The sequence below is a fragment of the Orcinus orca genome, chromosome 1 (assembly GCF_937001465.1).
Source record: "Orcinus orca chromosome 1, mOrcOrc1.1, whole genome shotgun sequence".
Lineage (NCBI taxonomy): Eukaryota > Metazoa > Chordata > Mammalia > Artiodactyla > Delphinidae > Orcinus > Orcinus orca.
Window position 1 is genome coordinate 17928131 of NC_064559.1, and position 13023 is coordinate 17941153.

Here is a 13023-nt window from a genome sequence, read left to right on the forward strand (position 1 = left end):
TACATGAACACCTGTACGTACAGTTAATCAACTGTCAAAAATTACATTTTTAAATAGTCCAGCAACCCAGAAGCTTTATTTGCTTGATCATTAGCATCTAACACCAAAGATAAATTTTACTCTTGCTAACCCTTAGGCAAGGCTGGGCAAGAAGTTCCTATGTTGAAGCAGGATCATCAGAATTTATATATAAATGTATATATATGTATATATGTATAATATATATAACAGAACATATAAGAATATATATAGAATACAGAAGACTATACCTCAAACTGTATTGAAAATACTTTCTAAAGCACTGCAATGTCTCTGGCCTCTGGAAGGCTGTTATATCCCTCAAATTTAGTTTCTTATATGGAAAATAAATGTTATTCTTGACATGGTTATTTCTCCCTCCAGTTTATTCTCAGGGTGTTCACTCAGAGAAGATGTTTAGAAAGTTGCTTCTCTTTTTCCCTTGTGTCTCCCATCATTTCTCTTAAAATAATAAAATAAAAACAACTCTACGTAGCCTTTAAAATAAATATTTCCCACATTTTTCCGACACATGTTATTTCTATTTGTAATTCTTAACTAAGTTTAGATTTTTATTAATCCAACGTGACCTAAAATTTCTGCGTTAACAGCACAATGTGGAATTGGGCTTACTCTCTTTGGCTCCGGATAAAGCCATCATCTTGAAAATGGCTCTTTCTGACAAAAAGGTGTTCTTTTGAAATAAAGTCTTATTCACTACATTCCTCTTAGAGTTAATGTGAATTTTAGTGCCTCTAATTTTAGGTTGAAGTGAAGTCTAGAATAAAACCCACCAGCTGACAATTGAATTTATAGATAGTTGTGAATATCTCAGGCTTCAATAATAGAGCTGTAGAATTTCAGAGACAGAGGGAGAGAATTAAGACCCACTGTAGTTTTAGGGTATAATGTAATGGTATCTAGGAAACGTTCAGTGTAATGAGCTAAGTAGTAATTAGGAGGCAACTGTGTTCTTTCAGAAGAGTCTGTTTCGGTGTCACTCCAGACCCTGGGGAGGGTGACTGAACAGGGTAGCCTTGTAGCCAGCATGGTGGCTTCTTCAGCCACTTTTCCACTCATGGGTGAGTGTGAATGTCATAGAGCCTCTGTGTGTGCCAGCACTACCCCTCTTTGCTTGGCTATTTAAAAAACATCAGTGAACACCTTGAAAAACTCTCTGTTGGCTTCAGGACATTTCCGTACTGGACTTTGGAGCCAGCCCTGAGTTGAAATCCCGACTCTTCCACTTCCAAACTGTATGACTTTCAGGAAATTGTTTGATGTCTGAGGCTCTGTTTCCTAAAGAGTAATACCTCCCTCACAAGGTTGTCTTGGGGATTAAATGAGGTAATATTTGTAAAGTACTCAGGCCAATGCCTGACATGTAGTAAGCACCTGATAAATGGCAACTCTATTATTATTTCCACTGGGCAAAAAGGTATTCATTAAGGAAGCAGTTCATGTCTGAGAAGAAACATGTAAAACCTACAGCACTGATCCAGCATGTTCACTTTCTTTTACAGCTACAATGGCCAGACTTGTGTAGGAGAAGAGATTGCCCCTGTCCAAAGGCTTCCCTGACCACTTGAACTTCCTGAATTTTCTTGCTTCCATCCAGATTATTGCAAAGTTAGGGGCTGAGATTTTCGAGGAGACAGCTGGCTGGAGACACCCAATTTTTCAAAGACCTTAACAACATGCATTTGACACATAAACATTTGGTGACTTTGCAAATAACCCTTCCATAAATAGGAGGGTGATTCCTCGCCTTGTTTCTCAGTCAAGACTTCTGCACATTTTAGAAGTCCATGAGAAAAAGCCCGAGGGAAAGAAAATTGGGATAAAATTGAACAGAGACAATCCAAGAAGAGAGAGAGAGAGAAAAGAGGGCCCAGGGAAAGGGTGGTCAGTTTTGTGATCAAGCAGCTCAGAGCAACTCTCCTTGGGAAAAAGAAAAAATGATTAAGAAATGGTGCCTCGCAGGCAGATGGCGAAAGAGTTAATTGTCATGGCTGTGAGAAATTCAGTGCCAGAGAGAGGAAAGGGGAGCAACTGTGTTTTAGTACCCTAATAACTTCTAACTGTAGTCTAAGATCATAATGTATGTGCGAGCAGTCCAGTAATTATAAGGTAATAAGTGAAGTGGTAGAGTAAGTGCTTTAAATTAAAAGGAATTTGCAGGGCTGCTGTAAGTCAGTGCCGACCCGCTTTCTTTCAAACGTTGACTTGAGGAAAAGTGCTTAGCCCAGGGTGCAAGCTGGGAGACAAGGAGAGCGATCTATTAATTACAGAGCTCATTAACAGTGACGGAACAAGGCAGCAGATGCGGGAGGGAGCGGACGCCTGGTTCAGGCTGGAGGGGGGGATATTTTTTCTTTCACTAGCTCTTGAGGAAAGGACAACCCAAGTGGGTGGGCGAAAGCAAGAAGATATCTTTGTGGATTCCTCCTTCCTGTTTGCTCTCTCCACATCCTGAGTTTGCTTTACTTTAGAAAGCAGCACAGAACTTCCGATGGGAAATCTGCTAGGTAAGAGGCAAACTTCTTGTTCTGGATGCTTTGCTCTTGAGACCGCCTTCTCGGAACCGTTCAGTGAACATTCCCTGATAGGAAATAACCATATTTTTCTTCGTTTGAAAGTAGCAGAACAGTGGGGGAAGGGGGCACCCGGAGGAGAGCATGAAATTTGTGATAAAATATCATTAGATTTATAGTGAAAGAGATAATTGCATCCCTTCGGTTATCCTGTGACTACTCCCCCAAATTCGAGTGAATGACCATTACCCTGTGGGATTCCCATAAATCAACTTTCCACCGGGAAGCAATTATCTAAGTTTGTTTCTCAACGGTCACCTCTTCTTTGTATAGTGGGCTCTCAGAAGGTTCCTAGAGACTTGGCTAAAAGGGGTTTTGCACTATGGCGAACGGGAAAGAAAATAGGACCAATTATATCTTTTCATCTAATTACCTCTTCAGAAATTTAATCACCTACGGGTCTGACAAAGTAAGAGGGGCAGTCTGTTTCTTCTAGATAAGAGAGAGAGTTTGTTAGATTAGATGCTTCATCATATTTCCTTTTAGGAGGTATGATGTTAAAAGACCAAAGGAAGGGGAGAAAAAGAGACCATCGCAAATCTCATTTTTTCAGGGCACAATTTGATACATCCTTACTTTGCTGAATATGAAGTATCAGGTTTATGGATTCACAGGTATACTGAAGGCTCAAATGGCTTTTAGTGATTCCTCTCTTCAACAGTGGCAAATCGCACATGCAGACACGGACACCTGTAAACACATGTACATGTTTATTAATCAGTGCTGGTGATCATTTCACTGTTTTGTGGGCTCTAGGAAATAATCCTTAAATATTGGCTAGCATTTTATCCTTGATGTCTTTCTGTATCGCTAAATGTCTAGGAAATAGAGCAATTTAATTAAAGAGGCAACGTGATTGAGGATATATTCCCTGTGTGTCTTAGATCAATAAAAGACACAGTTATGCTTATGGAAGCGTGCTGACAAACAGTAATTACAGAGCTGAGGAATCATCTGTTCAGCCTTGACAATAAAAGTTTAGTTCTGCTCATAATAAAATGACTGCAACATCAGAAAATGGAAGAGAAAAGTAGAGTGAGGATAAGGGTAATTTTAGAAGTGATATGGACTTTGCAAATTACTCCTCTTCCATGGATAAATTTAGAATCTAGAGAGTTGATTTAGATACTGACAGTGGTTCTCCAAGAGAAAGGTACAATGAAAGGAACTGGATCAGTTAGAGCTTTTGTTTATGGCCTGTCTGGGCACTTTGATGTAACCCTGTCACGCCCTTATGCTGATTACCTTGTTGTAGAACAAGAGATATTGACTAGAGAATGATGTGTAGTCCTTAGTTCTTAGGCAGCACTCTCAAAGAGCAATGTCTTTAACGTATGAATTCTTTTTTTTTCCTCCTTTCCATCTTTTTTTGCACTTTCTCTATTTTTTCACCTTCTCTTTGTTTCTACCTATTTTGGTATCTCTGTTTGACACTCTCTCCTCTTTCTCTCTCTGTTTGCACCTCCCTAAACCTCAGGCTTCTCTGCAGAATGTCAAACAAAGATCGACACATTGATTCCAGCTGTTCGTCCTTCATCAAGACGGAACCCTCCAGCCCGGCCTCCCTGACGGACAGCGTCAACCACCACAGCCCAGGTGGCTCTTCAGACGCCAGCGGGAGCTACAGTTCAACCATGAATGGCCATCAGAACGGACTTGACTCGCCACCTCTCTACCCTTCTGCTCCTATCCTAGGAGGTAGTGGGCCTGTCCGGAAACTGTACGATGACTGCTCCAGCACCATTGTTGAAGACCCCCAGACCAAGTGCGAATACATGCTCAACTCGATGCCCAAGAGACTGTGTTTAGTGTGCGGTGACATCGCGTCTGGGTACCACTATGGGGTAGCATCCTGTGAAGCCTGCAAGGCATTCTTCAAGAGGACAATTCAAGGTGAGTGAGAGTTGCACCTGCTGATACCCACCCTCCTCCAGCCTCATGTGATGGTTGGTTGGTTGGTTTTCGTGGTTCTGGTCCTTGTTAGTCAAGTTGTGCATTTTTTTTTTTTTGCGATACCCAGACCTCTTACTGCTGTGGCCTCTCCCGTTGCGGAGCACAGGCTCCGGACGCGCAGGCTCAGCGGCCATGGCTCACGGGCCCAGCCGTTCCGCGGCATGTGGGATCCTCCCGGACCGGGGCACGAACCCGTGTCCCTTGCATCGGCAGGCAGACTCCCAACCACGGCACCACCAGGGAAGCCCAAGTTGTGCATTCTTAATTCTATCCTGAGTATAAAATAGAAATAGGTTAAAATTGATAGTGGAGGATTTGTAGAATAGACTCCACCCCCCCACCCCCATATGTTCCCTATCAATTCCACGTTTACTATCAAGCTCTAAAGATGGAATGATAATAAGCTTTGGGTGGAGTTTAAAAGAGCACAGCTGTTATTAGAGCAGTGGGGGTCTGGATAGCAACTGAACCGATGCGCACTGGATAAATAGTGCTTTTACCTCTTCTGTTCTTCGTATAGCTAAAATGATAAATATTTTAGACCAGTGGTTTTCAAACTAGAGTGTGCATCAAACCCGCCTGGAGAGCTTGTGAAAATGCAGATCACCCACTCCCAGAGCTTCTGATTCATTACATCTGTTTCAGGTAGGGGGTCTGAGAATTTACATTTCTAACAAATTTTCAGATGATGCCGATGTTGCTGGTCCAGGAACTACACTTTTGAGAATCACTTCTCTAAACAAATTTAATTTTCTATGCCCTTCCTTCTTTTCCTGTGGTTGGATGTACTTTCCCCACCTTTTTAATAAATTTGTGTGAAAAAGCTTCCAAACTGTACCAAAATATAAAATGTGCCTCCAACGTATGTAAGACATACCCAAACCTTTATAGATCTCTGGATTTATAAATAACTATTATTTCCCACCGAAAAATGTAGAAAAACATGACTAAAATTTGTATGTGACCCTTTAAACTAGGAATCCACAAATACAAAACTCAGCTCCTTTTCAAAGCTATAGATAATTACAGAAAATTATTTTTCTTACAGAAAATTATTTTTCACTTGTTTAGATCCTTTGTGATACACTTTTGAAGAAAATAGAGGAAGGAAAGAATCATTGTTTATTGAGGATCCCCAGCACACCAGTGATTCTATTCTGCTCTGCTCCGTGGTTTACAAAGTGTATCTTCTGGGAATGTCCTGGCGGTCCAGTGGTTAGGACTCCACACTTTCACTGCTGAGGGCCCGGGTTCACTCTCTAGTCGGGGAACTGAGATTCCACAAACCACGTAGCATGGCCAAAACAAAAATACCCAAAATGTATCTTCTTAACCAGTTATAGAGATAAGTGCGTTTTCCCTCATGTCAGTGGTTCTCAACCTTGCAGGCTCGCTGGAGTCACCTGGAGACATAAAAAAGAAATACTGATGCCTAGGCTCATACCCCCAAATTCAGAATTAATTGGCCTTGGGTGTAGCCAGGGCAAGCGGGGATTTATGAAAGCTTCCTAGTTAATGCTTCATCTAAAGCCGAGGTTAAGAGCCACTGCACCCTACCGTGCTGTGTTCTGTGACAGTGCTTCTGAAGGTGTGGCTGCTATCAGTATCACCAGGGAATTTGTTAGAAATGCAGATTCCCATCCTTCATCCCAGATTACCTCCGTCAGAATCCCTGGGGGAGGGCCCAGCAATTTGTGCTTTGCCAAGCCCTCCAGGTAACTCCGATGCTCACCCGAGTTTGAGAACCACAGCTCTGTTACCGTGTCGCTGCTCATTTACCGCTGACAACTCTTCCTTTTCATCTACTGGTCCCTTGTTGGACATAACTGAAATCAGTTTAATAATTGTGTGACACGCTTACTGGTTTTTAAAGTGCAAAGGAGGTGTTGTTTGTTAAACTCTACTCCTTCTAAATGTTTTAACAAAAGGTGATTCTGAACCCCTTTATGAGCACAGAGAGTAATCTTCTACCCTTTCCTTTTAAGAGCATGTGGGCGGGCAAGTCTTTTCACCCAGTAGCACTGAAGATCTTAGTGATTGTCCTTAGTGGAACAGGTGGTACCATCTCCCATTGCTTTTGTGCCATCTATCACATAATCACTTCCTTGCTGTATGGCTGATGAATACACAGTTAAAGAGTTAAAGTGCACAGTTGTTCAAGGCATCATAACTCTTACATAATAGAGTGGATCTATCAGCCTAATCTTTTCACGGCCTTTCATAGTTTTAACGGAAGAACACAAGCCAAGTTAGTGTGGAGTATGTATGAATTACCTAAATATTTTAACAGCTGTATCTTCATATTTAATGGATCATCGTAGCCATATTTTATTAGCATTTTCTTACAAAAATCCTTCAGCCACTGGACCTTTCTTTTCTTTCTTCTCATTTATAAACTGAAGGCGTTAATACCTACCTCAAGGAATGCTTCTGGATAAAGTGAAATACAAGATCACATGTAAAGTGAGTAAATAAAAACAATGATGATCTGTATGCGAAGCTTCCTCTCACTTTGAGGCACTTGAAAGTATCTCTTCAGCCTACCTACTAGATTGCAAAACTTGAGAATGAAAACACACTTCAAATCTTTGGGTTCTTACCAGCCATCGTCCAACCATATTAGAATATGGACGCTACAGAGCATCGCAAATTTAAACTGTTAGTAATTTGATTTTGTTAACTCAGTTTACACAGCTCGGGGTCTAACTACACAAAGAAAAGGGAGTGTTTGGGGATAAATTAACAGATACTGTGTACACTGGTGTAAGCAAAATGGTCTCAATATGAAAACCATTCCCAGTTACTCAACAAATATTGACTAAAAACCTACTGTGGGCCTGGCACTGTGCTGGCCTGAGTTTCAGCTTAGCAACACTTTACGAAAGCTTGGTTCCCAAAGGGTTGTGGATTGCAGTGAATTCCTCCTATAAATGTCTCCTGCTTTGAGAGAATACCAAAGTTTTTTGTTTTGGAAGGGGGGGATTGAAACAACGTGGTCCTCAGTATGTTTTCCAAAGATAGGACAACTATGTGAAAACATTTCCTGACAGTTGTTTAAAAAAAAAAAAAGAAAAGAAATCCTATCGCTTAGCTATTAATAGCCGTGCAATAGTTACTTACCGGCGATCCCTGGAATAGAACAATTGGACTTCTATCGCTGATTCTTCCTTAGGATGCTGAAATGCTACCAAAAGTTTCACAGGGTGAACCACAGGGTGATTCTTGGCATTGATGTATAGTGCTCCGTTCTACTCCATATTGGAGACAGCAACTTTCAAGGGTTTTGAGCAGCAGACAGACATGTCACTGTCCAGATTAGCACTCTGGGCTTGCCCACCTGGCTGTGCTTGTAGCTGGCAGCTGGGTGGTACTCCTGCTGCCCTGCTACCCTGCTAGCTACATCAGCGGGCCTCGTGCCGTGGTGCTCACTTAGCCCCAAAAAGGCAGTGAGGCAAATAAAGGGATTAAATTGTGAAAGTGTAATGTAATAATTAGGGTGGTAATTGTAAGGGAGATTGGAACAGCCCCTCCTTCCTCTGGCCAATTAATGATAGCGATTCAACTCAGAAGTTGTTGAAAGTGGCCGAATCTGTTGCATCATCACAGATGCTTAGTCTGATGTGGAAGGGACCATGGAATCCATTCTCATGCCTTGAGACAGCATTGCGGCCAAACTCTCCTTGACCGATAGTAGTCTTTCCCTTCCCTCCCTTAAAGCTCTACCGAAGAATGAGAAAGGATTATGCAACTTCCCTTAAGAACGAGTCTTTCCACCATCTCATAGCCCCTATGGCCAAGGGGGTAAGTGTGGCTTCCTAGTTCTGCTCTCATTGACTTGACTAAGGGACATAGATATTCAAAGCCATAGTCATGGGAATATTTCCTCTTTAGAATTTTTATTTCTTGTTATAATTATTTAAGATTGGTTATCCAAAATGTAATACATTTTAATAGTTGGACAAAATACTTCTTAAATTTAGAGCCAAAAGAACATATATCCAGAGCACCTCTTGCGAAAAGTAATGAGAATTGTTCTTTTCAAAGCTGAATGTGATATTCCAGTTGCGAAAGGCAATTCATCATAAATTTCAGTGAAAGTCAACCAGAAAGGCATATTTTACTTATTGACTGTTTCTAAGTTATCATTGGAAAACTATTGAATTAGGTCAACACTTAGGTAATAGTCAAAGTTTTGGAAGGTTTTAGTTTGCTTTTTTCTTTCTTTTCTTTTTTTTTCTGACCAAAAACGTTTTAGAGGATTTTGACTGTTCTATCATCCCATGGGGTTACAATGGCAGCAATGATTTCATTGTCGTTTTCTAGGCTTATTAGTTTTTGTGTGTGATATCGTTATTCTGATTTTTTTTTCTTATTCTAGTTTGGCCTTAATTCATAAATGAGTGGGAACTTCTGTGGGGGTTTTTTTGGTTTGTTTTTGGTACCTTCTCATTAAGAGTTTTCCCTGGATTCTTGTTAAGGAGGTAAGAGAAGGAAAATATCTTTATATCCCCCCAAAGTCAATATATGTTTCATTATTTAATTCACAAAACACTAACCCCCTGAAGTTTTTATGCCTATATAAGAGTATGGAAAATAAATTGTATATATTTATTAATATAACCATTTCAACCATTCATTCTTGTGCTAGAAATATGGCATCCCCCCCCTCTTTTAAAAAGAGGGTATTATGGGCTTCCCTGGTGGCGCAGTGGTTGAGAGTCCACCTGCCGATGCAGGGGACACGGGTTCATGCCCCGGTCCGGGAGGATCCCACATGCTGCGGAGTGGCTGGGCCCGTAGCCATGGCCACTGGGCCTGCGCGTCCGGAGCCTGTGCTCCGCAGCGGAAGAGACCACAACAGTGAGAGGCCCGCGTACCGCAAAAAAAAAAAAAAAGAGGACATTTTTAAAATAGGGGATTATTTTTTTTAAGATATTCATTCTAGCATGGGTTTTGGATTCATATAAAACCAGGTCCGAGTCTTAGCCACTTACCTGCTGAGAAGCCATAACTTCTCTGTGCCTCCCTTCCCCAGGTGGTAAGGATTAAATGAAGAGACTATCAAAGAGTCTGGCCCATAGTAAGGGCTCAATAATTGATTGACTCTGGTTGCTATTGGCAGTATGACTGGGCTATTCAAGCATTGGGTGGTTCAAATACTCTAGGACAAATAGATGTCTTTGATGCTAAACTAGAAGGACCTGTGAGCTTCTCAGCTCGCAGCTACCCCCCTTTTGCTCTGATAATAAACTTTCTCTCCCTGTAGCCATTTTTCACAATAGTGCCCTTTTATATTAGAAGGCATTTAGGTGGGCCGATTGGAAATTTGATTGGTTTTATATAGTTTGTTTTGTTTTGTTTTTTGACTGTGCTGCTCGGCTGGTGGGATCTTAATTCCCTGACCAGGGATTGAACCCAGGCCCTCGGCAGTGAAAGCACCAAGTCCTAACCACTGGCCCACCAGGGAATTCCCCTGGTTTTATGTAGCTTTATGGTGATCAGTTTTGTTTTCTGTGACTGTGGATGGGAAACTAGGTAAATCAGAAAGGGAACCTGAATCTTATCACTTGAGTAAAATATCCCAATTAAGCTTTGAATGTGGGATTCAGGAAATAAAAAAGCAGAATGTCTTTGCAGCATGAAATCTAGGAGTGACCATCATAAGAACCAAGTCCACTGCCGGTGTTCATGGGACCTGATACAGTGTACACCCACATATTGTGTATGTAAATATGTAAGCGTTTGTAAATTAAGATAACAAACTGCTAAGTCAAATATGTTCTGTTCTCTTATTTGACAAATGTGCCTTCACAATGGCCTGGGAGGCTAGCTTGGCATTTTTAATTCTTAGACTCCTAGGAGTTTTGTGTCAGAAAGAGGCAGTAGAAGGAGAGCCAGCTTTTAGCTTGCAGCCCAGCCCATTTCCCTTCCTTCCCCTCTGCCTTCCATCATGTCTGGTACATAGTGTGGACTTCCCTGCCCCCATGTCCAAGACCCATCCACCCCTTCCTAACAGCTGCACCTTGACCACGCACAGGCCTTGTAATGTGCACTCCAGCACTGCGGTCCAGCCCAGGCCATCTTCCAGAGGAGCGACCCAGGGGAGAGGGCCACGCAGGTCCTGGAACGGGGTTTGTAGGGGTTTATCCTGGGAATTCGGGAGTCCTGGGTACTCGGGATCATGCAGTACGAGGGGGGGCTTGTCTCCTTAGCCTGTGGAAGGGCTTGCACCGTGATACTTTCTAAAGCCCAGGGCTTTCAGGTGGGGGGCCCTCCTAGTCTGAGTCTAAAGGTGACACTGATAAGAGCCTAAATCTCACCTTAAACATAGGGCATTAAGAGGAGGAAGGCATATGCTAAAGGTGAATGGGCACAGTCTGTGCGTCTGCTGTTTTCCACCCTGAATTGTTGACTCCTTCCTGAAGTAGAAGGCGTACTCCTAGAGGACCTTTCCTGGATGTAGCATTTTCTTTGCCGTCCATGTGCTATTTTAGTCTCAGAATAGAATATTTGCAGCACTGGCGGAAATAACTTACAAATTGAGTGTCTGTGCATCTTATGAACCTTAGCAAGGAAAATAATAAAGTATTATCTGTTTAACTTAAATAGCATTTAGAGGAAATCACTCTCCCAGTTCGTACGTAGCATCTTTAAAACGAATAAGTTCTAAAATTAAAATCCAAAATAATATGGAATTGACTTAACGAATCTCAGTGATTATCAGTTTGGATGCAGTATTAAATTAAATATGGAGGTGATATTTTCAAAAGAAATATTGTCTAAACCTCATTTGCTTTAACTCTGAGCTTGCTTTTGTTATGTTTAATTGACTTTTCCACTTTTCCTTGCATTTGATGCCAATTTTGTCTGAGTTTTTGAAATGCATGAATGTTGCCAAGTTATCAGTGAGAAATATTATTCTCCTGCTATTTTAATTGTTAGCTTCAGTGTTTATTTTAATAGTAAAGTTTAGTATTGCAGACTTTCTTTGTGGGTAAAGAATATGTATTATGCGAATTGATATTTTAGGAAACAGCACAGTTTACAGTTTGATCTCTCTCAGTTTTGACTTAGTGGACCCACTTCTCAGGATAAATGAGTAGTGATTGCTTTTTCATGGTTTGTTCTGACTTTTAGGAATTGGCCTAAATTGTCATCACTTCTCAGGTTGTTGAAGAGCTAATGGTAACAAAATTCTTCTATAAAGGACCAGAGAGTAAAACAGATAGTAAATATCTTAGGATCTGTAGGTCATATGTCTTCTCTGTCATGTACTCAGTTTTGCTTTGTTTTATTTTTTAAGCTGTTTAAGAATATAGAAACCACTCTGAGCTTGAGGTCATACCAAAACAAACCTAGGGCTAGATTTGAAGGCTGGCCCTAGTTTGGGTAGCTGCTAGACTAAAACACCCTCATTTCATCTTCCTTGTAGGCAACAATGACTACCAGGATTTTCATATCAGAGGACTTTCTGGACAGCTTTGCATGCATATCATTTATTTAAATTGAAAGCAAGGTCTCTATCGTGATGATTTTTTTTAGCCTGTTATCTCAGTTTTCAGAATATTTTTTCCCCAGGAATTAAAATTTTCTAGCCTCTTTTCACTGTTCACTATGACATACACATGTGTGTATCAGCCAGCTAATCAGAAAACAGAATCAATGTAAATGAAAATAAAGTAACATTTAGAGTCACTGACAAAAAGTTGGATCTTGGTTGTATAAAATAAGAGTGATTAATTTTCAGAGATTAAATTGCATGGTTGGTCTTTGATCAGGGAAAAGAAAAGAGAAGAAAATTTAATGATCCCCACTATTTTTTTTGTCCTTCAGATGTTAGGAACTCCCATGTGCAACACCGGCGTCTCCGGTATCATTTACATGTTTATTCAACACATTGCATTATGTTACTGTATTTTGAAAGTCATTTAAAATCAACATATTTTAACCTCCTGAGAGGGTATATTGTCCAGTTGGATGACAGTAGATAGGAACCTATCCCATGTAAGGGGTATATGCCAATGGCATTCAAGGAGGAAAAGAATTTGCAATGAAACTTTTTTATGCCATGGTAAAAAGTCCAGCTGTAGTTCACTGTCAAATTAGTGAGATTGAATAATTAGTCGAGTTAAGCAGACACAATTCACTTTCCTAAGCAATATATTTGCCAAACAAGTGACCCTCTCTTCTACTGTCATTTCACAGTGGTTGGGAAGAAATTGTGGTATGCATTTTATGATCCTCTGGTAAATGATACTGCACTTATTTTTATTTATTAAAAAAAGATGTAGTAGTATCGCTAATTCTTAAAAGTGAAATAGTTACAATTAATAAGAGGACAAGCTTGTTAGTAATTTTTTTAAACTTAGTTCTATTTTCACACTTTAACTAAATTTCTAATATATCTGTAATATTAGTATATTCTCCATTGACTCTACTCTGATACGGCCTACGTTAT

General features: G+C 40.7%; 1 protein-coding gene across 4 annotated transcripts in view; it reads left to right on the forward strand.

Moving 5' to 3' along the window:
* ESRRG (estrogen related receptor gamma) overlaps positions 1-13023 on the forward strand; it is a 598949-nt gene that overhangs the window by 422266 nt on the left and 163660 nt on the right. For all 4 annotated transcript variants that reach the window (XM_033430465.2, XM_049712394.1, XM_049712389.1 and 1 more), the window contains one exon: positions 4090-4505. In XM_033430465.2, the coding sequence (XP_033286356.1) occupies positions 4103-4505 (403 nt within the window). In that variant the 5' untranslated portion in view covers positions 4090-4102. The remainder of the gene's footprint in view (positions 1-4089; positions 4506-13023) is intronic.